Raw genomic sequence first — 26,523 nt, 5'->3', positions numbered from 1 at the left:
AGCCTCACAACACCATGCAAGATAGAGGATTCCCTTGTTACACATGGAGAAGTGAAACACAGAGAAAAGTTACTTACCCAAAGTTGCCCAGGAAAACTGTGTTGGAGTGGGGACTTGAACCCAGGTCTCCTAAATTCTAGGCTCTTTTGCTAAGTGCTTGATCAATTTTTGAATCAGTACATAATTTAAACCACTTAAATAGATTTCCATAAAATACTTTCCCCTTCCTCCCGCCCTCCCAATTTTCCAGTTCCTGGCATCATTCACTACAAAAGAGTTGACTGCTTATGCTAGAGCAGGAGCTGTGGCGGAAGAAATTTTGACTTCTATCAGAACAGTCGTTGCTTTCAATGGACAGATGAAGGCATTAGCAAAGTGAGGTTTTTTTTAACCTAATAATTGATTGTACATAATATTTGGGAAAGTGATGTGGTTATTTAAAAATAAAATCAAAGATGATCTGTCAGTTTATCCCCCAGACAGCCGAGAAGTTCAGATGAAGATAAATATGAGCATATGGAAGGAGATGTTTTCTGTGACTCATGAACATTTGCAATCACTCAATTGACCTACATTATGGAGGGGCATTGTAAGGTCCAATTTCCCTCTGACACTAACCTGAAGTTAAATTTGGAAGCTGAAGCTACAGAAAATGCAATCTTCTCTAAGGCTCCAGTCCAACAAAGCACTTATGCAAATACTTTAAGCACATGCCCACTCCCACTGAAATAATTGATTAAAGTGTTTACAGTTAAGTTCATGCTTTACTAGATCATGAGCTTAGGTAAAATTGCCTATCACTTTCCTATGTCATTGACTTCAAGGGCACTACCCACATTCTTAAAATTAAGTATGTGCTTAGTCCTTTTGATCTAATCTGAACAGCACCAATGTTATCTGAGCAGTTTATGTGGAAGAAATTAATTGCACATCATTTTAGGAGCCTTTCACTACTGCGTAAACTGTGCCATCCATTTTGGGCCTTCCCACGTTTGGTCAGGGCATTTTTGTACATAATGTATGTGTCGAGAGGTTCCTACAAAGCTTCTGAGCATGTCTTTGAACAATAAAATAATATGCATGTCCTCCTGAAATGTTCTGAGAACATTGCTGGGCTGAGCGGTGCTTTCTGTAATGCCCTTCAGAAGCTAAAGGGGATTAGATAGCTAATGAGTGAACAGAAGCTGTTACTGATTGATGGAAAACCATAAGCTTGTAAAGGAATCACAAGCAAAAAGAGTGATTTTTTTTCATTAACTAATTGTTAATCTTTGTCCTTGTCTCACAGGGGTTAATTAGCATAATATGGTGCTTAATTTGTATTTGTTGCTTGCTATTGGCATATGTCTTGGTAACTTAGCTTATGAGAATAGTTCCTGGCTTCCAACAGCATTCAGCAGGAGAGAACTACTGCCAGGTTGTGGAGTCAAAGGGGATTCTGGCTTCTGTTTACTTATTTAGTTTTATCTAAAGCACTTTTTCTTCAAAAATTGAGTGAACACTAACTCTTCCCTTTGCGAGCTGATATTCATAGAATCCTAGAAATGTAGGGCTGGAAGGGACCTTGAGATATCATCAATTCCAGCCCCCTGCACTGAGGCAGGGTCAAGTATAGGTAGGCCATCTCTGACAGGTGTTTGTCTAACCAGTTCTGAAAAACCTGCAATAATGGGGATTCCACAACCTTCCTCGGTAACACATTCCAGTACTTAACTATCCTAATATTTAGGCAGTTTTTCCTAACATCTAACCTAAACCTCCCTTGCTGCCCATTACCCTGATTATTTCTTGTCCTGTCTTCTGTGGATATGGAGAACAACCAATCACCATCCTCTCTGTAACATTCCTTAGCATATTTGAAGACTGTTAGCTAAGTCCCTGCTTAGTGTTCAATTTCCAAGATCAACATGCCCAGTTCTTTTAACCTTTCCTCAGGTTTTCTAAACATTTTATCATTTTTGTTGGTCTCTTCTAGACTTTCTCTAGTTTGTCCACACCTTTCCTAAACCGATACACAACTCTGGCAGAGGCCTCACCAGAGACAAGTAGAGTGGAACAATTGCCTCCCATGTCTTAAATACGATACTCCCCTGAGTGCACTGAGAATATTATCTTTTTTCACAACTACATCATGTTGTTGGTTCATATTCAATTTGTGATGTACTTGAATGCCCAGATCCTTGTCTGCAGTACTACTGCGTAACCAGTTATTCCCCATTTTGTATTTGCGCATTTGATTTTTCCTTCCCAAGTGTAGTACTTTGCAGTTGTCTTTATTGAATTTCATGTTGTTGATTTCAGGCCATTTTTTCCAATATTACATAAGAATGGGTCAGACTAATGGTCCATCTAGTCCAGAATCCTGTCTTCTGACAGTGTCCAGTGCCTGATATTTCAGATTAAGTGAACGGAACAGGGCAATTTTTTAGTGATCCGTCCCCGTCATCCAGTCCCAGACGTTTAGGGGCATCCACAGCATAGGGTTCCACCCCTGACCATCTTGGCAAATAGCCGTTGATGAACCTAGCCTCCATTAGCTCATCTAATTCTTTTTTGAACCCAGTTATACTTTTGGCCTGGCAATGAGTTGTTGACTGCATTATGTGAAGAAGTACTTCTTTCTGTAAGTTTTAAACCTACTACCTATTAATTTCATTGGGTGACCCCTGGTTCTTATATTACATGAAGGGGTAAATAAGAATTTCCTATTCACTTTCTCTTCATTCATTTTCTAGACCTTTATCATATCTTCTCTTAGTCATCTGTTTCTAAGATGAACAGTCCAGTCTTTTTAATCTCTCCTCAGATGGAAGTTGTTCCAAACCACTAATAATTTTTGTTGCCCTTCTCTGTACCTTTTCTAATTCTAATATATCTTATTTGAGATGGAGCAACCAGAACTGCACACATTATCTGAGGTGTGGGCATATCATGGATTTACACAGTGGCATTATGATATTTTCTGTCTTATTAGCTATCCCTTTCCTAATGGTTCCTAACATTCTGTTAGCTTTTTAGACAGCTGCTGCACATTGAGCAAATGTTTTCAGAGAATTGTCCATGATGTCTACAAGATCTTTCTTTAATTGTATCAGTTAAATTAGGCCCAATCATTCTTTATGTATAGTTGGGATTGTTTTCCAATATGCCTTACTTTGCATTTATCAACATTGAATTTCATCTGCCATTTTGTTGCCCAGTCACCCAGTTTTGTGAGATGCCTTTGTAGCTCTTTGCAGTCTGCTCTGGACTTAACTATGTTGAATAATTTTGTATCATCTGCAATTTTTGCACCTCATTGTTCACCCTCTTTTTCATATAATTTATGAATATGTGAACAGCACAGGTCTCTGTACAGGGTCCCCAAAGAATCCATAATTTTTCTCTCCCTGCTGTGAAAACTGACCATTTATTCCTACCCTTTGTTTCCTATCATTCTTATCCCATGTCTTTGCTTAAGAGCCTTTGTTTAGGACCTTGTTGTGGACTTTCTGAAAGTCCAAGTACACTATATCAACTGGATTACCCTTGTCCACACGCTTACTGAAACTCTCAAAGAATTTTAATAGAGTGGTGAGGCACAATTTCCATTTACAAAGTTGTGTTGACTGTTCCCTAATATATCATGTTTATCTGTGTGCCTGATAATTCACTCAGAGCAGCCATGGGCCAGATCCTCTGTTGATGTAAAATCAATGAAGCTGTGTTGATTCACACCATCTAAGAATCTAGATAATTGAGTTTTATGGCAGAAAACCCTGGAAGCATGAGAGGAAGCTAGGGAACTGAATATCATCTGGGTACATACTAAATTTAACATTTATCATCTGTTTTCAGATATGATGTTAACCTGGAGAATGCTAGGAAAGTTGGAGTAAAAAAATCCATTACCACCTACACAACTTTGGGTTTCACAGAGTTTATTTTATTTGGAGCCTTTGCTCTTGCATTTTGGTACGGAACCAAACTCACAGTGGAGGAGAAAGAGAATTATGACATCGGACGTGTGTTAATTGTAAGTACAGCACAGTATAGTCTGATTAACTGAGGCAAACTTTTTAAAAATGGTCTATAAATTAAGTACTGCATAAAATAATCTATAATTTCTGCTGAGGCACAACGTACCTATCAGACTAAATCTTAAAACATGTTTTAATATAAATCAACAGAGATGTTGAATCTACATACTTAAGACCTCAAAGTTCCTAAACAAATATCTCATTCGGTCACTGTCATGCTGTCTGGAGTGATTCACGACCATGAGTGCCTACCTCAGGGAGGCTGTCAGAAAACAGGGCAGACACCCCAAGCTGGTGGTGTGTTCTATAATTAGATTTCACAAAGCCAGTAACAAATCTGATTTCCTGGATCATTACACCAGTCTTACCATGGAGTCACAGACAGACTCTCCAGTCTATCTTGCCACACAGACAAACCTGACTTTGTGATAAAAGGTCATTTACACCAAAAATCATACCACATTCAGGTTGCTTCCAGTCCCAGAGACTAATCACTTACCCCAGATCAATTGATATCCTAGATTTTATACCAAAGACAATGCTGGTAGACAATTCTGTAGTAAACTAACTAAAGGTTTATTAGCTAAGAAAAGGTAATAAGAGTTATTGAGAGATTAAAGCAGATAAAATATATGTACAGATGAATCAGTCTATAATTTCAAATGATAGCAGAAATGTCGTGATCTGCCAGTTTCGCAAAAGTCTCTCAGGGCTCAGGGAATCTCCATCTCTATGTTCATTTATTTTGCCCTGTTAGAATCCAAACAGTGCAGAGATGAAGGATTTTTCCCTGAATCCATAATCATAGTTTTCTTCTCACAGAAAACAAGCTTACAGGGTCAATACCCATGTGGGCTTTTCCTTTGATGGCAGAGAGTGAGGAATACATCTGGAGTCTTCGACCCTCAATCATCACACACAATGACCACTTGCTTTGAAATTAACACTTTTCTGTTAAAGTTCTTCATTTGCATTCCACAAGACTTCTTTCTCATTTGATGGATTATTTGCTGACAGGGGCATACACTATGTGAATGTTTGCTACAGCATTATAATTGGATCCAGATAAGTGTTTAACTAATGCATTGTTTTCAGTGCATTAACATCCCATTAGTTTTGATGAAGTTTAAACACCAAATACATTCTTATACATTTAACAATCACTTTGCTCTATACTAATACACAAGTGAATTGGCCTGGCGTCCAGCTATACATCTGTAAGCATTCAGTGAGGTCTGGGGCTTTGGCATGAGCTGGCACTTTGTCTGCCAGTGTCACAGCCATGTGATCATCTTTCATTTTTTTTTTAAATCCCTGCAAGGGATTATTGTAGTTTACCAAAACTTTTAGATTATTTTTCCTTTGGAAAGGAATAAGGCCCTGATCCTACAAAGATTTAGGTACGTGCTTTATGCACTGTGAGTAGCCCCACTGACTTCTGATGAGAACTTGATGTCAGTGGAACTAGTCACAAGGCATAATGTTAAGCATGTGCTTTGAAGGATTGGGGCCTCAGGAAACTGTGGATTAACTCTCTTTGAGGACGCTGAGGTTTTTATTATTGCAAAGAGATGGAGAGATGTCTAATTTCACTATTTATTCTCTTAATGGGAGTTGATGAAATCAGCAGCAACAAAAAAAGCTAATCCAACTGTTAAAGGGCATGTGACTGCACACAATAGCTACATTCACCACGTCCTGTGTCAAATCCAGCAAAAGAATAAAAACTGGGGGAGCTGGAAAAATGCAACCTGAAATCGTAGTTTTGATTTTATTTTTTTATATTTTTTTTTCTGGAAAAGCTCTTACAGAACCACCAGGATTACCATGACATTTAGCACTAAGGAAACTGCAGGTCTGGAACCACTGTAAACTAGCTCCTGTTTTGTTTCCCTGTAGGTATTATTCTCTCTGCTCCGTGGCACATTCTTTCTCGGCCAGGGCTCCCCATACTTGGAGAGTATTGCCAGTGCTCGAGGTGCTGCCTATGAAGTGTACAAGGTCATCAGTAAGGTACTGTGACAGACCCAGACCAGTGGGATACAGGAGTCTGGTAGAAGGCAAATATACTGGCCACTGGATGAACAATTTTCTATTCCCTGAGTGACCAGAGCAGGGGCTTCCCTAGAGGAATCAGGAACCTGCTAGAACTAAATAAGACCAGCAAGCTAATCAAGACACCTGGAGCCAATTAAGAACTTTCTAGAATCAATTATGGCATGCAAGGTAATCAGGACACCTGGTTTAAAAAGAACCTCCCATCAGTTAGTAGGGGTGTGTGCAAGGAGCAGGGAGCGAGAAGCCGTGCTGCTGGAGGAGTGGAGAGTTCAAGTGTGATCAGGCTTCAGGAGGAAGATCGGGCAGTGAGGATAAAGAAGGTGCTGGGGAAGGCCATGAGGAAGTAGCCGAGGGAGTTGTGCCATCATGCAGTTGATACAGGGAACATTTTAGACAGCTGATATCCATAGGGCCCTGGGCTGGAACCCCGTGTAGAGAGTGGACCTGGGTTTTCCCCATCTCCCCAACTCCTGATCAGGCACAGGAGGAGTTGACTTGGTCTGTGAGAAACACCAGAAGGGAAGGCCTAAATTGGAAAGTGATCTGGCCTGTCCCCGAGCCACTAGGTTTCTCCCATGCTGGCCAGTGGTGAGGTTAGCTGAGTGGACGGCAGGTTTGAGCACTAGCAAAAGTAGCCAAACTGAGGGCTGCCATAAATCTCTCAGGCGAGAAAATCCGCCTATAAGCGCAGGACCCACCAAGGCAGATGAGGAACTTTGTCACAGGTACTTAATGTTACTTTTCCAGCAGTCTGAAATTTCTGATTTATTTATCAAAAAGTGGATGAACTGCGTAGACTCAGACCACTGAAAACGAAAATAAGATGACATTTCTCTTCATATTAAGTAGACACGAGCCTTAACCAAAGCCCTAAATGAGCTTATTGCAAACTTGGGGGAAATTGAGATCTATAGCTCAACTTTACAGATTGGGGCCCTCGTTCCTGTTAGGTTTGTCACTCCCTCATTCATTTATTTTTTAGAGTAGGTGGTGAAGTGTGGGATTGTTGTGCATGAGAGTGTAAGAAACTGACATGCAAGTTTATAAAATAAGGCTAGTTCTTATCTGCTAGTAGGCAGTAACAAAATAATAAATTAAAAAGTAAAACAAAATAACAATTACACTATAAAGTCACAGCTGTGCTTATGTGTATCTTGTTAACCAATTAGCAATTGCTTAATAGCCTAGCTTAATAGTATAAAAATGTATGCTAAAAAAAAAAATAACTTTGCTGCCAATCACACTGGTTGTTAAGCTTTGTGCATGTACGCCTGCAATGCAACAGTGAAGAGCTAAGTGAAATGACATTGCTCTTTAAAACACAAGAATATGGAGTCGACATGATTTCAGTTCAATTGCTTTTGATTTGGAGATTAACAGTGCTGTTGAAAGCTCTGGTAATACTGTTGCTGGGGAAGAGGGATGCCACACTTTCAGTAACTAACTCTTAGAATTTTGTACAGCAGTTTGTTATATATCTGCAGTCCCAGGTTCATATTAGGTTAGAACAAAGGGCTGAGTTTTGTCTTCTGTTATGGCCATAAATGCTGATGGGTGTCAGTGAGGTTGTGTGAATATAACAAAGGGTGGAATTTTGCCCAGAGAAACTGAATTAAGGGTGATCAAACTCTGTAACCACTTCTGGAGTTGGTTGTTCCTGACCTATTGCACTAAGCAAGTCTTTAAGGGACTCGCCCCAGACTACAGCAATGTTGGCTACAGAGGCTCAGGACTCTGTTTCCCAGATTGCCTAGAGTCCTGGATGGAGATAGCACAAGCTAGAAGCTACTACCAGAACCAATCAGAAACCAGAGCTCAGAGAACAGGGTTTGGTTTTATTTTTGGTTTTGCTCGTCTTAGAGTGGAGCAGAGAGATCCTAGGAGGTCCCCTTTAAACTTCCCATTCCTACTCAAAGAGAAGATTTGAACTCTGCTGGTGGTTACTGGGTCATTGAAAAGTGTCAGTGCAACAGAGATCAGCAACATGGGAAGTGGAGGAGCAATTCCAGGTCAGGCTATTTAGTGCTAGGCTAATTTTCCATTGGACTTCAGACCAGGGAGCCTCAAGATGATGGTATCTTTTTTAGAGATGGAGACTTTGTAATAAATCCCCAGTTTGTTTATTTTGCTTGTGCATTTTAAGCCAACCAACAATTACAGGCTGCATCACTCCTCCAAGAACTGATTCTCAACCCACATTCTGCCTAGGCAGATGCTAGGAGGGAGCTAAGGGATTTGGGCCCATTGTAAATGTTGGGAGATGGATAATTTAAGCAGTATAGTTGATGTTTTATTATTCTAGTTACTCCTATTCTTTCCTTGTCCCCTATCCCAAAATGCTTTGCTGGGTAGACACAAGGATTGCATTTCACGGATATGCAGAATCATCTGAGCTGAAATACAGCAACCAGTGATCAGTTAAACTGCTATGTAGTGTTGCAATGCTTCTTTTACTGTCCTAAACAACTTATCCATCTAAAGGCACAGTTGTAAAATCAGACAAATGTGTGATACCTTTTCAAAATCTCTCTCCAGCACTGTCTTATAGATAGTAGTGCCAGAGAAGGATACAGACCAGACAAGCTCAAAGGAGAGATTGAATTCAAAAACATCCATTTCAGTTACCCATCAAGACCTGATGTTAAAGTAAGTGATCTTTTCAAATTCATCTTTGCAGTGAAAAGCTGCTGCCATTATCTGTGTGACCAAAAATAAAACTGATATTTTATCAATTTAATGTGTTTATTTTAATTCCGTGCCAATCCTGTACTCTGGGTATTTATGCACCACAGTGTAGTCTAGTTGAAAGAACATTGGGTGAGGACTCAGGAGACCAGGATACTATTCCCAGCTCTGCCACTGGCCTGCAAAGGAACACTTGGCAAGTCACTTCACCGCTTTCTTCCTCAGTTTCCCCATCTGTAAAATGGGGATAGTAATATTGACCTCCTCTTTAAAGTGCTTTGAGATATATGGATGAAATATAGTATGTAAGAGCTAAATGTTATTATAATAGTTATAAAAATGTAACAATAATGCAGGATGAATGTCCTTCCAAAACTAAAGCTTTGTCTTCACCACCATCATCCACTTTTTCTTCATTTTCACTTGCTGGAAAAAGTAAGGGAGAACAAATGAGGCTTACAGCGTAACCTGAAGGTGAGTAAATTTGGCCTCTGGTGAATTGAATCAGAAGCAAATTCTTCGTTCAAGCTCGCTCACCAAGAATGCCTCACCTCCAGCCCTCATGTGGTTAAACCCAGAAAGCTGTTTGTGTCCGTGCTTCAGAAGATCTCAGCTGCTGTGATATCCCATGTGGGGAGAGGTAATCTTGGAGATAGCCAGGACTCAACCTATTTTAAGGTCTATTGGTTAAAGCCATTATTCTAAATCACTCCTGACAATGAAGTGGAAGCCAGTGCAGATCACAGAGCATGGAGGTAAGATTTTCCCTACAGAAAATGCCCTCTAAGAAACAGACTGCCATACTCTCCACCCGCTGAAGTTTGTGAGGGGAGTCATCTTATTGTACAGTCCTATGTATGGTACTTTGCAATAATCTAATATTTCTCTCTGCATTGACATCTGTACCAGAATTGAAAGTTCAGAACCTTCTGGCCAAGTGTAAAAGAGAAACAAAATGCTATTAGCTGCTACTGCTTCCTGCGTGCAAAAGCAGTTGTGGATCCAACAGGTTACAAACTCACTGGAGTGTGCTGCTGTTAGCTCTGCCATTTCTTCTGATGGGTTCCTCCAACCTACAAGCATAAACTCAATCATCTCTGAGGTGAGTCACAGCTGACTTGCCTGCATCAAACCCACCCTGTAACTTGCTGGCTAAGCCAGTCAATTTCTCCCAGCTGGGTCTGATGAAACAGCGACTTAGAGCTATGTTATCTGCAGACGGTGTAGACTGTAGTGTCTCACTGTCTTCCCCTAATGGTCTTGCATACAAACTGAGCAGGAGGGTGACAAGACAGAATCCCACATCACTCTACACAAGAGAAACCCTGGGCCGGATGAGCCACAGTTTGGGGCTGTGGCTGGAATGGGATGGAGCCATTCAAGAATGATTCCATCCATCCCTTCCAGAGTTCGCCCTATGTCAGCAGTGGCTCATTATCAATGGTATCAGAGGTAGCTGGCAAAGCTAAAAGAATCATCCTGGATACCTGGTTCTCATCAATCACCTGCCAAAGATGATCAACGTACAAGATCAAGGCAATGTCCATTTAGTACCTAAATTTAGAATGAACTGGGTGACAGAGAGCTGAAGACTCTAGTTATTGTCAGCGTTACCTTGACATGCCCTTTCCTGCCTTACCTAAAAAAAGGGAAGTTAGAGCTGGGATGGTCGTGATGAGAAATGATGTTAAAGGGATGGAGAATGATGCTCTTGCTTGATCAAGCAAACACCAAAGCTTATCTACTATTAGTTTACAGGAAAACTGGAGCTCTTCTTGTATAGTATAAGGAGATGAGAACAATATTACTGTTTTTATCTTCTATTACAAAAAATATGTATATTTAGATTGATTTGTGACAACACAAGAGTTCCCATAGGAGACAAATATTTTGACCATTAGTAATATTAGACATTTATTAGATGGGATAAACGGACTGAGGTAAAATGTTCCTAAATGTGAACATAGCATCAAAAGTGTCATTACTCCATAACTAATCCCTCCCTAGTAAATTCTAGAGATTGTCAAACCCTGACTCTTCATTCCATTGGGGATATTAAAACACCCACTTTGTTTTCAGAGCCAAAGGATTTTTCTTAGGGCAGTCTTTATAGAATAAGAATAGAACAAAGCAAAATTGTTAGTAGTAATAAAAACTTTTTCTTGTCATTTTCAAAGTGCTTTCCAACCCGGATTGGAACAAAGGACTGAAAGCAGGCCTGGGAGTTCAATACACTGTTAGACCAGACTTCTCATTATTGGCTTGATCATGATGCCAAGCATCTTAATAGATCTTTTTCTAAACAAACCATTAAATTAAGTAACTCTATAGTTATTGGACTAACATATAACGATTATATTTCCAGATTCTCAAGGGCCTGAACCTGAAAGTTCAATCGGGGAAGACCATCGCTCTGGTTGGCTCCAGTGGCTGTGGCAAAAGTACTGCTATTCAGCTGCTACAGAGATTCTATGATCCAGTCCAAGGACAGGTTAGTTTGAATGAACTGTCGATATTCCTGGCTACTAGGCTGAAGATTAATTTCCTGACTAGATTACACCTATACTTCAAAAGGACATTACACAAAATTGGATTCTTAAAGGAACAAAAGATACATAGCATCCAAAGAAATTCTGAAACTGATTTTTGATTACTTGTATGCCATGATGATGAGAATATTGAAAAAACCTAGATAGGACTTTACTGATATTAAGGGAAGTCAAAATTTGGATTTTAATATTTGAGGATATTGTTATGCTATACAAAGCACATGGGATCTTTTCAGGGAGAAAAGGCAAATATGCTGCATTTATTGAAAATACAACAGATAGCACATCTCTCTCTCTCTCTCTCTCTCTCTCCTGCCAGTTGATGTTTATAGTTATCTGTTTGTTGTAGCTCGAGTCAATCTAACGGCCAGTTAGATTGAGCACGAGTGTGGAGCTGGGCTCAGTCGGTTGTGATCCAGTGCTCCGAGGCTTTGCAGGAGTGAACCCAGAGTTCTGTGGCACAACAACCCAGCTTTCCAGTTGTAAATACCTATTTGAGTCTATGCATTTTGCAATGTCATCCTGTCCTTAAGTGGTGTTAATCTTGGGGTTTTCTGCTATTATCATTTGATGGTTATTGTCGGGCTTCCCATTGTTATCTCCTATTTGTTGTCTCACGTTCTGGGGTGCCTGCCTCACCTTAGAGGTTGTCAATGCTGCTAACATGTTTAGCATTGGATACAATGGATGTTTTCTGATTGTCTCCTGGTCTTTCCAAGTCTCTCACTTTTTCTTGACCATCTGGACATTTGTGATGGCTTTCTTTGACACCTTATCTTTTCCTGATGTGTGAATGAGGAATGCATGCAAACACTCTCTTACAGAAACCTTCAAAGGTATAGAGACAGCAGTACTTTATATTCAGCAGAATACATTATAAATCAAGCCTAGCTTAATCTTATAACTAAAACAATTCACATTGGGGCTTCAAGCCCTCAACATTCCTCTAATCTCCTTAACATAGATACAATACAAGATTCTGTCTTACTTACTAAAACCTTAAAACAAAGAAATGTATATTTAACTAGAGTGCCTAATTTGTAGTACATATAGGAAACTATAGTAGACATTATAACTTATCCAAAAACAAAAGGGTGACCATAATCAGTCATAAGGATTGTTCTGGTCTGTCATTCCTTTCTGCTATTCAAAAAGGGTGGCTGGCAGGATGAAATCAAATCATACATTAATTCTCATAGTACAATTATAAAACACTGCTCCTACAGTATCCTTTTTGTTTATCCTTCTCCTTTCGTTCTTCTAGTCTGAGGTGATTGTGAAGATATAGTTTTAATTTTTCCTGGTCATTTTGTTTAAATGTTATTGCTTTATTCCATGTGAGAAGCTGCTAAACAAATATTTAAGTAAATTATTATACACCTCTACCTCGATATAACACTGTCCTCGGGAGCCAAAAAATCTTACCGCGTTATAGGTGAAACCGCGTTATATCAAACTTGCTTTGATCCACCGGAATGTGCAACCCCCCGCCTCCCCCGGAGCACTGCTTTAGCGCATTATATCCGAATTCGTATTATATCTGGTCACGTATATTGGGGTAGAGGTGTATCATTATTAATATTATACCATTATAACAACTAATTATTTTAAACATAATACATTTCCTCAAACTCTTCATTTATGCCTTTCCACTCAGATTACCTTAGATGGACGAGATATTCGGACACTTAATATAAAGTGGCTGAGAGAACGTATTGGCCTTGTAAGCCAAGAACCTATTTTGTTTGCTACAACAATAACTGAGAACATTCGCTGTGGCAGAGAGGGTATTACTGACTCTGAAATTGAGAAAGCAGCTAAAGAAGCCAATGCTTTTGACTTTATATCCGGACTGCCTGATGTGAGTTGACGTACTTTTAAGCACCTTATAACTATGATGAATTCTTTGGTGTTTCTCTCTCTCTCGGTTCTTCTGAATTTTTGTGGCCCAAATTCTCTGCTCGTGCAAATAGATGGTGCTTCACTAGCTTTTCACTGCTGTTTTGTCATTTATTCCAATTGACAATTTGATCCACAATGTTCTTAATTTACAATACTAACTGTATGTCATGTGGCAACATTTTTTTAATAGGGTGGATAAGGAATTTCTATGGACAATGAGAGAGTTTTCAATTTACCAGATGGTTTTTACTCTGTTTTCTTCTGCTAGGTATTATCTATCTTTTCCCACTTCTAATATTCCCATCTTTTTTGTTTTTTGTTTTTTAAACTGGGTTTTGCTTGGCAAACAAAATTGCTTCGTGTCCTTTGTACAATCAAATGGCTGGATTCCTTCAGCCAGTTCTAGTTTGCCTGTTTTTTTTTTTCACTTCAATTGCTGCTATTTATAATAATTGAAAAAATCTAATTTTAGAGTACCTTCCTTAAGCTAATGGAAAACCATCACACCACATAGTAATTCCTGGCCAACTGGAAGGTGAGACAGAGACAAAACTGTATAGCGATCATTAGGAATTTTAAACTGTCCTCTACCTCAAGGGGGGAAAACACTGAATGTAATTGGCCAAGATGCTTCTTTTAGAAGTAATTATTCTTAATGCGTTTATTAAAGCATCCATCATAAAACTTTTAAGAGAGGAAATTTCTGTATGTGATAGTAACAGTAAGATGGGGGTGGAGGTGTGAAAGGATTTCAACTGACCCCTTCTGCAATCTCAATGCTCCTCTCTCAGAAATTTAACACCATGGTGGGGGAAAGGGGAGCTCAGCTGAGCGGAGGGCAGAAACAGCGAATTGCTATTGCCCGTGCCCTGGCAAGGAATCCCAGGATTCTGCTGTTGGATGAAGCCACGTCTGCTCTGGACACTCAGAGTGAATCAATAGTGCAAGCAGCTCTTGATAAGGTAGGAATCCTATTGCTAGAGTTATCAATCAGTATTAAGAAGCACAACAACCATATGGCAAGCTTGACATTAAAGGCTATAGCATGCCATCCGTTTTTAAGCATAGCTCTCCTCTGGTTTCAAGTTGGGTATTGAAATTAATAGGGATGCATCCTCAAATTTTGGTGTCATGATATGACCCTGTACTATTTAATCAAAACTCCATTAAGCAATCTCAGGTTGCCACCCCTAAGACTCCCTCCCCCTCTTCCACCTCTTCCCCTGAGGCCCCGCCTCCATCACTCGCTGCTCTCCCCATGCCCCCCATTGTTTGCTGGACCATCTCAAGGAGCTTGCCTGCAGGTAGGAGGCGGCCTGGCTGAGCAGAGGCTGGTGAGCGTTAATGACCCGGCACTCCTCCCCCACCCACAGTAACTGAGCTTTTGTTTCAGGTGCCGTAGAGTTGCCAGGTTGCCAAAAACTGGGCACCTGGAAACCCTAAATGGCACCTAGACACAGAAGCCAAAAGCCAGACTGTCAGGATAAAACCCAGACAGGTGGCAACCCTAAAGCAATCACAGGCTCTATTTCTGTTAGCGTCATTCCTGATTGCCAGGACATTTGCATGTAGACAGAAATCGTCTTCTTTAATGCTGGTCTCCACCACATCCTGCCTCACATCACAATTCAGTGCTAGTCAATATTTATTTTTATCCTCAGCATTCAATGTATGGCCCCCATGCCATTCAAACCCTGCTATGAAAACAAAATTATTAACTTCCTCATGGGCTTTACCTCTCATCACTCTAGTATCTGAGTGCTTCATAAACACTAATGAATTTATCTTCACAACACCCCTGACAGGTAAGGTGGTAGTATTATTCCCATATTACAGACAGGGAACTGAGACACAGAGATGTTAATGTTGAAAGTGCATACTACTTTTGGGTGCATGATCTGTGATGCCCAGGACTCAATATTTCAGAGAATTTTGCATTATACAGCGCTAGATATGTTAAAAACACATCTCCCATTGACTTCAGTTGCAGCCGTGAATGCTCAGCACAGAGACAGGGCTAGAATCCAATTCTCTAGGGCAGTATTCGGCTGCTACAACAATAATGAGACCATCCTTTCTTTTCCTGCAATCCTCTGCCTCATTCACTACACACCTTACAACTTCTGCAACAAATAAAGCGGGTTTCCTGCAGACAAGGGCATCCTTTACTGCATACATTTGATTCCTTCCATAATCACTGTTCTTTCTGCTCTCACTACTCTTGTTTCCTGTTCTGGTGTCACAACCCAATGGCCCCCTCTCCTTAGGGAGGTCCCTGGGAAGGCAGATCAGCACTGTATATTGCTAATGCTGTTGCAAGCATCACAAAGCGTTTTGGGGAGGATTAAAGGTGTGTGAGTGGAGAGTGGAAGGTTTTTTTAGGTCACAAGAGGCTGAAAATGGGGAGAAGAAGAAGAAAAGAGCAGAGAACAGGTTAACTCAACACTGCAATTAACAACCTCAGTTCGAAGATAAATCACTGTCCTCCGCCCAACGACACTGCTCGTAGCCGAGACTTGGCTGACAGCTGAGAAAGACGTGGGGCCTGAAAGTTGCCCAAGTGGCCATGAAAAACCAACTACACAGACCTGCACCTGCAGGACAGCAAAACCAGCAAAGAAGAAAACAAACCCAGGGCTGCAGAGGCTGAAAACACAGATGAGACAACAAGAGTGGGAGCCGCCCAGGCATCCCTGAAGCTGGGATGCTTTGGGAAAAGGAAAGAAACCATATCAAGGCTCTTTGAACTGGTACCAAGAGCATCAGGAACAGAGGCCCCTGAATGAAACCACCCCCAAAGAAGCCCAGGAACCTCCTGAGAGCTGGGGCAACTTGGAGATTACAGCAGATCCCTGGGACGACCTGGGCCCAGGGCAAGAACTCCCGTCCACCCCTTCCCCTCTTCTTCTTACTTTACACCCAGGCCTGGCCAGCTTTGGGTAGTGCTTGTGTGAGTATGAAGGTGGGTTAGGGCTTGGGGCTCTAATGCTTTCTCTCTTCCTCTGAGTGACGTGGGAGCGTTCCCAGCACTTTCTGCTGTATTTTATTTTATTAATAAAGTTTTAAAATTTAAACACTTCGTGTGTTACGTCATCTCCTCCTCCCCAAACAATCCTGCTGCGTCAGCCTGATCACCTGACGCTCCAGGCAGATTGTCACACTGGGGACCACAACTCCCCCTGACTATACCACAACCAGGGGCGGCTCCAGGCCTCAGCACACCAAGCGCGTGCTTGGGGCGGCAAACTGAGGGGGGCACTCTGCCAGCACCGTGAGGGCGGCAGGCAGGCTGCCTTTGGCGGCTTGCCCGCGGAGGGTCCGCTGGTCCCGCAGCTTCGGTGGACCTCCCACAGGCGTGCCTGCGGAGGCAGCCTGCCTACCGTGCTTGGGGCGGCAAAATCCCTAGAGCCTCCCCTGGCCACAACTCCCCCTGACTATAGGGAGGAGAAATTGCAGGCAAATTCCTGCTCAGCCCCCACAATCTTGGGCAGGAACATGCTTAGTCACTATGTGGGGATGGTGCATGTGTACTCCTGTCATACAATGCAGCGAGCTCAGACTGTTTCCTTGGGGAATTTAGCTGCTGAACTCTAATAAGTCTCTACTGAGCACATGCAAATTGAGATGTTCAGAGCCTCATAACTTGGCCAAATCTGGGCAGATTTTCATGGGAATGGTAAAAGGCACATCCCTGATACCAGTGAGCCATGCCCATCTCCTCCAAATTTCAAGTCCCTGCTCTCAATCATTTAGGTGATAAAGCTTCTCAATTAAACAGTTATAAGAATTTTTTAATATGGGCAAAACAACAATATTTTTCTCTAACCTCATTCTGAGAAATCATTGAACCATTTTTGCTGAAATTGGGGGGGGCGGGGGAGGGAGAAGGTGAGGCAGATACCAGCATGGAAAGTTTCAGCCCAAATAATTAAATCCTGGCAAAGTTATAAGCATCTGATAACAGGGTCTTACAACTGGAAGTGTCAGGCAACCTTAGCTATAGGCAGCGGGTACCTTCACAGCCTATAAAATTAATCCACTTTTCCCTGTCATTATTATAAATGTGGATTTTGTAATCAGAAGTGTCCTTTGGTGGTTAAATCATACAGCAGGCATGGAAATAATGATCAGCTATAAAGGGTCAGCAGGGCTTTTTACATTTGTATTTTCCACACTGTTAGGTAGGGATTTTCTTAAGGTGTGGGGGGCGAGGGTTTCACCACATTTTAAAGTAAATCTTTCTGGTTTTTCCCCCGGGTAAGGCTAGGGCTGGACGTACCACCATTGTGATAGCTCACCGGCTCTCCACAATCCGAACAGCTGACATTATCGCTGGATTTCACAATGGTGTTGTTGTTGAACAGGGAACACACAGTCAACTCATGACACAGAAGGGTGTCTACTATTCTCTTGTGATGCAGCAGGTAATGAGATGTGATAGAGCACTCCTGACTAAGTGCTTCAGATTTACTGGCCATCTCTCTGCTCCAGAACATTATCTGCATATCTCACTCACAGGTGCTGATTTTTGTATTTGCTGGAGGGTGCTCCTCTCCGTCCCCCTCCCCGTCTCTTGTGACCTGTGGGCAGGGCTTCGGGGGTGGGAGGGAGGGAGGCTGAGCAGGGGTGGCACCTCTGGGCAGAGCACAGGCGAGCCTCGGGGAAGAGGCTGAGCAACAGTGGGGCCTCTTGTTCGAGTGCGATGGGGCCTTGGGGAGGAAGAGGCCAATCGGGGGAGGGGCCTTGGGTCGGAGTGGTGGGCGGAGCATTGCGGAGGGGCCACAGTCCAGGTGTTGGGGCCCTCAAAAGATTATCCAGCCCTGCAAGTGCTGAACACCCCCTATTTGTTTTGGTGGCTGCTTTAGCCACAGAGCACCCACAGTATCGGCGCCTATGATCTCACTGATACTATTGCTGACACATGCAGGTTCTGCACTCAAACAGCTGGGCCATTTTCGCTTTGCAGTTTCTGCATGTTTTCTAATTGAGTGAAAGTTGGTCAGTCAATCTTGTTTCCGAGTTGGAAGTGGTTGTTTTTCACGTGTAGCAGTGCTTCACATTTACCCAATGTAATGAGTCAAAAACATAACTGAGCAAAAGAGGTGGATGACATCATCACAGAACTATAGAGATAGTGCGGGGGGACATACCGAGCCAAATTCTCTGCTGGTATAAGTTGCAACTGCACCAAATTATACTGGCAGAATACTTGGCCTATACAAACTACGATATGAAAGTGACAATGTAACCAAAGCGGTGGTGTTTTTGTTTGTTTCCATACCAAGTACATGTTCCTTTCCCTTGCTGCAAACTGTCTTGTGACTGTGTATCACTATTCCTTGCTTGTCACTAGGGTCATGGTGGAAACACTCAAAATGAGATGTCAGAAAGCAATGAAGAGACAGAAGATGAAGACTATGAGGAAGAGGATCTAGATGATTTCAGGATGGAGAATCTGACTGATCTTGGTGGTTTTGAAGAGCCAGGAATCACTGAGATGGGAAGCATTCCTAAGAGATCCAGAAGGCATACAAGCAGAAAGACCTCTTCTAAGAAAAAGTCGCCTGAAAAGAAGAAAACAAAGGAGAAAGAGGTTAGTGTTACAATTCAGTTTAATCCTAAAGTTTAGTGATAGCTTGTGAGAATAGGAACAAAGGTCATTCTATTTTCTTTTTTAAAAAGATCTTAATCCATGTCACCATTGCTATGATCCTGTCATATGCTGCATTGACCTGGGCGAATACTTGAATTGGGAATCTTCAGGGAAAACACAGGTGTAAACAAATCAGTCTTGAGACAGATCCTAGCTCCTGTCCCGCAGGACTAGCTGGGCTTGGCTCCCTACTCCGGGTGTTGCAACTTCAGTGGTTGCAGGACTTCTCAGGTTTGACCTGGCCCTCCAATGGGCCAAATTTGTGAGAGTGGTATTGCAACCATGTGCACTTGGTCACAGAGCCCAGAGTGGGAAGCTAAGCCCAGCCAGCCCTGTGATCCTTCAACACATTCAGATGACCCAATTTTGGGTCGCAACCCACGAGTGAAGAAACCCTGTTCTAGGAGCTCTTTTTATATTATAGTACAGTATAGTATGGTAGAACATGATGCAAACAATAAGCAGCACCGGATGCATTCTTACAATGTATCGCCCTGAAGTCCAGAACACACTTTTTATCTATTCATAACTGTTGCATTTGGGCCTTGTCACAGGAAATAGATGGCAAGATACATGGCTTCAGAATTCATACCATTTGCAGTAAAGTGAAGAAATTGGATGGGAAGACATGAAATTACTGATGCCACAAAGTTCAGCAGGCTTGTATGGTTGAAGCATGGGCAGGCTTTTCCAGTATCTGAAACACAGGCAAAGATAACCAGGCGAGACCATTGAAACTGGCTCAATATCTCATTTAATAATTTGTACCTGTTGCTATGTTTTCATTTCATTTTCCACAACTTCCTCAACAAATGTATGGACATTTTGAATAGTTCAGTGAAGCTGAATTGAGCTGCCATGTGTTTTTGAAGGGAGATGAAGCCTAAATCACTGTTTCATATGCCTTTTCCATGCATCTGGTAATGATTCATGGTCTGTATTTTGTAAAAGACAAAACAGACTAACTGACATAAGTCGACCCAATTGTATTACTGCAAACCCACTAGCATTTAGCAGAGGCTGAACTAGACTGATCTTTTTGTGCTCAGAACACTGAGACTTTTAGGTTATAATGATTCATGTGTTAAAGTTGCAATCCATGGTCACTGACCCTATTTGACATTTCACTGAACTATATAGACCCTATCCCACGCTCCCCCCAGTGAGCCTTTTGTTAAATTGATGCCTGCAGATTTCTTTTTTTTTTTTACTTACAATTGCAGTTTTAAGACCTTAAATTACAGAGTGGCAAATCTTCAATATGTTTGCTCATTCAGTGTGTACATTGGAGTCTGGGGTGAGATATCTGTGAACAGTTGCTAGGACAGTTTACTGATTTACCACCAACCTGAGGAAATTATCATGTTCCACAACTTTCAGTGAACAGCTGAATTTTATCTCCTATGTAGGGGGAAAATCTCCCTGCTGTGACTTATTCCAGAATCCTGGCTCTGAACAAACCTGAGTGGCTGCATATATTCTTTGGCGTGATTGCCGCTGCCTTCTCTGGTGGTATCTACCCTGCATTTTCTGTTATATATGGAAAAATCATTGGGGTAAGTTCAGAACTACTCCCACTGTCACTGAACTCTACTGGAGTCTTTCCATTGACTTCAGTAGGAACTTTATCAAGCTCTTAATCTCCTCTCCCCACTTGAGACTTTTTGCCTATTTTCCAGCCTTGTGTTTGTAAGTACCAGGGACATCCATGGGACTGTCTGAATAATTAACCCCTTCATTCATGAATCATTGCAGGAAAGAAATGGAGTCTTCCTTTGGATTCCAGTATATGATTGTTGGAAGCTGCTGAGAGTTGAAGCAGCAGCCAGGGAGAATGGTTGGAGCAAGATGTTGAGGGAATCTTTTACCCTCGGGCAAGAGAAGAGGGGTGTTGTAGTCAGTTGGAGGGGCAGTGATGGTCTGACGGAGTGACAGCATTCAGTGGAAGGCAGATGAGAGCTGGTGAAGTGGCAGCCTGGAGGCAGGGTTTAGTGGAACTGCAGCTCACAGGCAAATGAGGGGAGGGTCTGGTGGAGAGTTAGAGAAGGAGCAGCTGATGAGAGGCAGGTCAGTTGGGAGAGGTGGAGTGACCGCCTGGCCAGCAGCAGAAAGCTGAGAGGTGGCAGAGTTCAGGAGATGGGGAAGAGCTGAAAGAAGTTGAAGTTCAATAGTTTCTACAGTGTTTCCTGAGCTATTGTAACTGGTGGTCACATTGGCCTTTTCTTACATAGGCTTTTCAAGAAACAGATCCTGAAAAAAGGAGCAAAAACACCACATTGCTTTCTCTAATGTTTCTTGTCCTGGCAGTGATCATCTTAGTAACACACATCATCCAGGTAAACTTCATTACATTGAAAAGTCAAAGCTGAGTATCTGGTCATATACATTATCATCAAGATTTTCAGATCTCATTGAGAGGTATGTTGGGGATATAATGCAACTTTGTATTCACTATGTTTCTTAGAAACTGTTCCAGAGCCAAGCCACTGAATGGCTCAAGTGGCTGGTATGGAATACAGAGCCGTACCCTTCTAGATTGCTGCCCTGGCTGCTTTTTAACTGGCAATGCCTGAAAGGTTCTGCTGACCATTCTGCATACCACAGGGAATACATTTTGGCACAGCCCAGTTCCACTACATTGGTGTGTACGTTACAAAAAACACCATCCCAGTCGGCACCGTTAGATAGCAGAGTGAGTAGTGAGGCTAAGGAATGAGTAAGCAGGGAAGGTGACTCCACTGCTGACCTCTGCAGCTGGCTGCGGAAGCATGTGGGTGGGGCAGTACGATGAAACTTCAGTTTCCAGGAATGTGTGTGGTACCTTTCACCAGCTTTAAACTAACATCTGAAACCATCTCCCAAAACACTGTGTAGGTTCTGTAAATTGTGTGGCTGAACGGTTGAAATATCATCACATTTACAGCAGGTTGTTCTAAATATGACGCAACAGCCCAGCACATACAATTCAACTGTTGTATTTCCCATTCTCCCTTTTCAGGGATTCATGTTTGGAAAGTCTGGGGAAGTTCTGACCAAGAGATTGCGATCTTTGTCATTCAAAGCATTGCTTCAGCAGGTACGGGCCTCATTTCTGGGTCAGAGCGATAGACAGCAAATATGCAGCACTCCTGCCATGTGAGCCAGGTGGCTTTTGTGGGCTGATATTTGTATAACACTATGAAAATTCCTGTTTCCATGTGGCCTGTGTAGAGCCTCCCTCCAACATGGCTTCGAGAGAACCCATCCTTTCAGTGATACTTCCACAATGCATAAGTGGCAAGTCTCTGAGCACACATGCGTAACAAAATAAAGCAAAAGCATGTACAAATTAACTCAGTGCTGCTAGGAGTGCTGTCTAATTTTGATGCCATCTCTTTCAATGTCGACCATACTGAAGAGTGTATAAAACATGCATGTATCTGAGTGCATCGATTTATTTGCAAAGATTAACAAAACAGAAGATAAATCTGTATCTGACCCAGATGGTCATGATATAAATGTGTAGATAAATAAGTTTAGGTCTGTTTGCATCCAACTCCATAGCAAACGGACCATATCATAACAGGTGTAGGTTCTCAAAGCATTATCTTTGCTCACTAGAGTGGTTTCTCTAGTCAAGATGACCAGCTGGATCAGGACTGATTTACAATAATACTATTGCAACATGACTGTCCTTGGATACTCCCTCCTGATGGATCCCTGGGAAAGGACACACCTCTCTTTGTTCCTTGCAGAGGATTCTCTGTGGGTGAACACTTAGGCACCCTGCACACCCATTGGTAGCACTTGGTATCACAGGGTTCTGCATATGCACAGGAGCATTCTAAGGGGATAGGGGAGGAGAGGGAAAATTACCATAAACCCAAATGTTCTGCGGGTAAGAATAGTTTATTTTAAGATCGTTTTCAGTTTATCTGACAAATGTTGCTCATCACAGAAGAAGAGTGAGTATCTTAGTGCTTATGTTGTCTCTCTCTCTTCCCCCCGCACACGTGCTAGTCAAGCTTTAAATGTCCACACATTGTACTAATGACCCTGACCAATCTGAGTTACAATAAGAAGATTTCACTTGCAAAAGCAAAAATAACGGAACCGTCTATTCCCTTGCAGGAAATTGGCTGGTACGACGATCCTAAAAATGCCATAGGGGTTTTGTTAACCAGACTAGCTACGGACGCTTCACAAGTCAAAGGGGTATGTTTGTTTTTTGTTTTTATGTTTTGCTTGCAACTATGAATTGCAGTGTTGGCAAGGGAGGATGAAGTTACTTTGGAAAACGAGTTGGTAAATCTACTCTAGAGGCTCTCTGACACATTTAAATAGTCTTGGAAACAGTTTCACTGGTCCCAATTTATGACGATTACCAAAGCTTCGGCAGATGTTCTTATACCTTCCATTTCCTCGTTGTAAGCGACTAAGTAAACAACTTAGTAACTTTAAAAGTAAGCCATGTCCAAGGGCCAGTGTAAGCACTTCTGCACCACTTGAACTGCCTGATGGATCAAAGTCTTCCGTGTATCAAGTGGCCCTAAAGTCCCACTTCGGTTGCTTGGAGGGGCTGTAGTTGTGGGAGAATTGCATTGCAGTCAATGCCCTGAGCTCATGTTGATGCGGGTAGATTTCTTCTTCCCAGTTCTGTCCACTACACTTCATACACAGAAAGGCTGTTTATGTGGGCTTTATGGGGTGAAGTGAGTGGTCATTAATACAGAGTATTAGTGATGGCAGAAGCACAAGGGTCTTTGTGACTTTGGGGAGTGGTGTAGGATAGGAGCCACTGAAAATCCTGCAGGTAAGTGGCAAATTCTGCAGAATTGGCCAATCTCCCCTTTCCTCTCCACCATACGACCCCATCACAAAAATTCTGCAGAAAAAAATCAGTCGTACTTTTAAAAATAAATTCGCTCATGAGCAAAGAGTAATAAGTTTCCTGATTTATTCAATAGTTTAAAATAAAATTTAATTTCTACTTCACTTGTCTAAAAAAGAAAAAGCTCCCGGATTCACTAGACTCACTAGATCCTCAGGTTTCAGAGTAGCAGCCGTGTTAGTCTGTACCCACAAAAAGAACAGGAGTCCTTGTGGCACCTTAGAGACTAACAGATTTATTTGAGCATAAGCTTTCATAGGCTACAGCCCACTTCATCAGATGCACAGACTGGAACATACAGCAAGAAGATATTTATACATACAGAGAACATGAAAAGGTAGAAGTACCCATACGAACTGTAAGTCTTTTTTTCTCCTGCTGAGGATAGCTCAGGGGTTCTCAAACTGGGGGTCAGGACCCCTCAGGGGGTCACGGGGGTATTACATGGGGAGTTGTGACCTGTCAGCCTCTACCCCAAACCCCGTTTTGCCTCCAGCATTTGTAATGGTGTTAAATATATAAAAAGGTGTTTTTAATTTATAATGGGGGTTGCACTTAGAAAGTCTCTATGTGAAAGGGGTCACCAGGACAAAAGTTTCAGAACAACTGTGATAGCTCATCTCAATTGATTGGCCTCTTACAGTTGGTATGGCTACTTCCACCTTTTCATGTTCTCTGTATATATAAATATCTTCTTGCTGTATGTTCCAGTCTGTGCATCCGATGCAGTGGGCTGTAGCTGATTTTTTTATGGCTTATGCGCAAATAAATTTGTTAGTCTCTAAGGTGCCACAAGTACATTAGATCCTCAGACTCACTAGATTTCATGCTCCCTCCCATCTCCTCTTTACTGGCCAGCACAGAGTGGGAATCAATCAAAGATTTGACTGAACGTACAATTATTTGAATCTTTAAAAACTGCAACTTAATTCTTGAGGATAAGGTCCATCATCCCAGCTGTCAAGGTAAAACAGGTGCATGGGATCCAAACTATTAAAAAGCTTAATAGATCAAAATGAACATGAGAACACTGTATTCCCCGGAGCAGTGGTTCTCAACCGGCTGCGAGCAGGTTTCAGGGGGTCCGCCAAGCAGGGCCAGCATTAGACCCGCTGGGGCCAAGGGCAGAAAGCCAAAGCCCCACCTCATGGGGCTGACGCCCAGGGCCCTGAGCCCCACCACATGGGGCTGAAGCCAAAACCTGAACAATGTAGCTTCATGGGGGTCCCTGTGACATGGGGCCCCAGGCGATTGCCCTGCTTGCTACCCCGTAATGCTGGCCCTGGCTTTTATATGCAGAAAACCAGTTATTGTGGCACAGATGGGCCATGAAGTTTTTACAGCCTGTGTGGGGGGCCTCAGAAAGAAAAAGGGTGAGAATCTCTGCTCTGGAGAACAAAGAAATATCAGTGAGTGAGAAACAAGGTGGGTGAGGTAATATATTGTATTGGACAAACTTCCGTTGGTGAGAGAGAGAAGCTTTCGAGCTCACACAGAGCTCTTCTTTAGGTCTTCTTCACCAAGAGAAGTTGGTCCAATAAAAGATATTACCTCACCTACCTTCTCTCTCCTATAGCCTGGAACCAACACGGCTACTGCTAAGTAAGTGGGCAACCATATGTTGTGCTAGCTGAAGTCTCAAAGTGATCTTTATGTGTAAGCCCCAAAGTACATGGCAATAATTCATCTTGGCATTGCTTTGGTTTTATAATTTTATTGAACACAAAAGTCTCTTGAGGGCAGGAAAGCCTCTGGCTAGCAAAGAAAGAATCATACTTCCCACCCAAGGTTTTCTTGGTTTGTCCACAGTGCGATATTTGAAAGATGGATTGTTTCCACAAAACTTTCCATTTCATCTGCAGGCATGAGTAGAGCTGGCCAACATGTTTTCAGTGAATGGTATTTTTGCTGAAATATGTATTTTTAGGAACCCCAAATCTATTCACGAATTTGACTAATAGTCAAAAGAGATAAGAAGGGAGATTTGTTTTAAGTCTAAATGTTTCATTTTGACCATTTAAAATATGCCATTTCTACTTTTTGTTTTGAAATGGCATTTCATTTTCAAATTTGACCAAATAAAAAAGAGGAGAAAAACACTGCAAAATGGCCAAATCAATATAAAAAAAATTTGTGTGCGGAGGAACGGGGGGAGTTTTTAGTCAAAAACAATGTTTTAGTCAATTTGAAATTATTATTTTTTATTCGACTCCCCCCACCCCTCCCCCCAAAATAGTTTCAGATCTAAGCAAATCAATTTCCCCCCCCTTCCCGATTTTCCATCTTGGCCCCCATCTGGAAAATCTACTATTTGCTCAACTGAGCCATGAGTATTGTCACAGTTTACACGGATCCCGTGTGCCAATCATCACTTTTACATTTCTTGATGACATGGATGTGCAGATTCTCAGGGAGAGAAGAGCTCTTTGGTGTGAACGCTCATTTCCTGCTGGTAACACTGCTGAAAACAAAGTGCATAATTAAAGGAACCTGCAGCTTCCATTATCTTCAGCTGATATAGAGCACCTATGAAAATCAGGCCCTAGGTGCCTTAAGCTGGGCACCCAATAACTGAAATGCCCCAAATTAGAGGCTGTTGGCTCTTCATGATTTCTGTGCCTTGTTGTGGCACAGGAGGACCCTGATATTTTTTGTTGAATTGAGCCCATGTGGCCACATTTTCATCAGGCTTCCTGAACCTCGCCCACAGCTAGGGGTATTTGCATATGTAATTGTCCATATGGGTTTTTGCATATACAATTGTCCATTTTAAATGCACAACATTTA

General features: G+C 42.0%; 1 protein-coding gene across 2 annotated transcripts in view; it reads left to right on the top strand.

Annotated features, from left to right (window-relative positions):
* The window catches only part of LOC120398545 (ATP-dependent translocase ABCB1-like), a 63,641-nt gene that overhangs the window by 12,936 nt on the left and 24,182 nt on the right, over positions 1-26,523 (top strand). Inside the window, exons 10-22 of one of the 2 annotated variants that reach the window (XM_039526056.1) lie at positions 251-375; positions 3,838-4,015; positions 5,919-6,032; positions 8,613-8,723; positions 11,128-11,253; positions 12,969-13,172; positions 14,005-14,175; positions 17,476-17,637; positions 18,567-18,806; positions 20,276-20,422; positions 21,098-21,202; positions 21,865-21,942; positions 22,977-23,060. In XM_039526056.1, the coding sequence (XP_039381990.1) occupies positions 251-375; positions 3,838-4,015; positions 5,919-6,032; positions 8,613-8,723; positions 11,128-11,253; positions 12,969-13,172; positions 14,005-14,175; positions 17,476-17,637; positions 18,567-18,806; positions 20,276-20,422; positions 21,098-21,202; positions 21,865-21,942; positions 22,977-23,060 (1,845 nt within the window). Of the gene's footprint in view, positions 1-250; positions 376-3,837; positions 4,016-5,918; positions 6,033-8,612; positions 8,724-11,127; positions 11,254-12,968; positions 13,173-14,004; positions 14,176-17,475; positions 17,638-18,566; positions 18,807-19,420; positions 19,526-20,275; positions 20,423-21,097; positions 21,203-21,864; positions 21,943-22,976; positions 23,061-26,523 lie in introns of those variants that run through there. The other variant, XM_039526057.1, reaches the window with a different exon arrangement.

The sequence above is a fragment of the Mauremys reevesii genome, linkage group 2 (assembly GCF_016161935.1).
Source record: "Mauremys reevesii isolate NIE-2019 linkage group 2, ASM1616193v1, whole genome shotgun sequence".
Lineage (NCBI taxonomy): Eukaryota > Metazoa > Chordata > Testudines > Geoemydidae > Mauremys > Mauremys reevesii.
The sequence above is the reverse complement of the archived record's forward strand: the minus strand, read 5'-3'. Positions and strand labels throughout refer to the sequence as shown.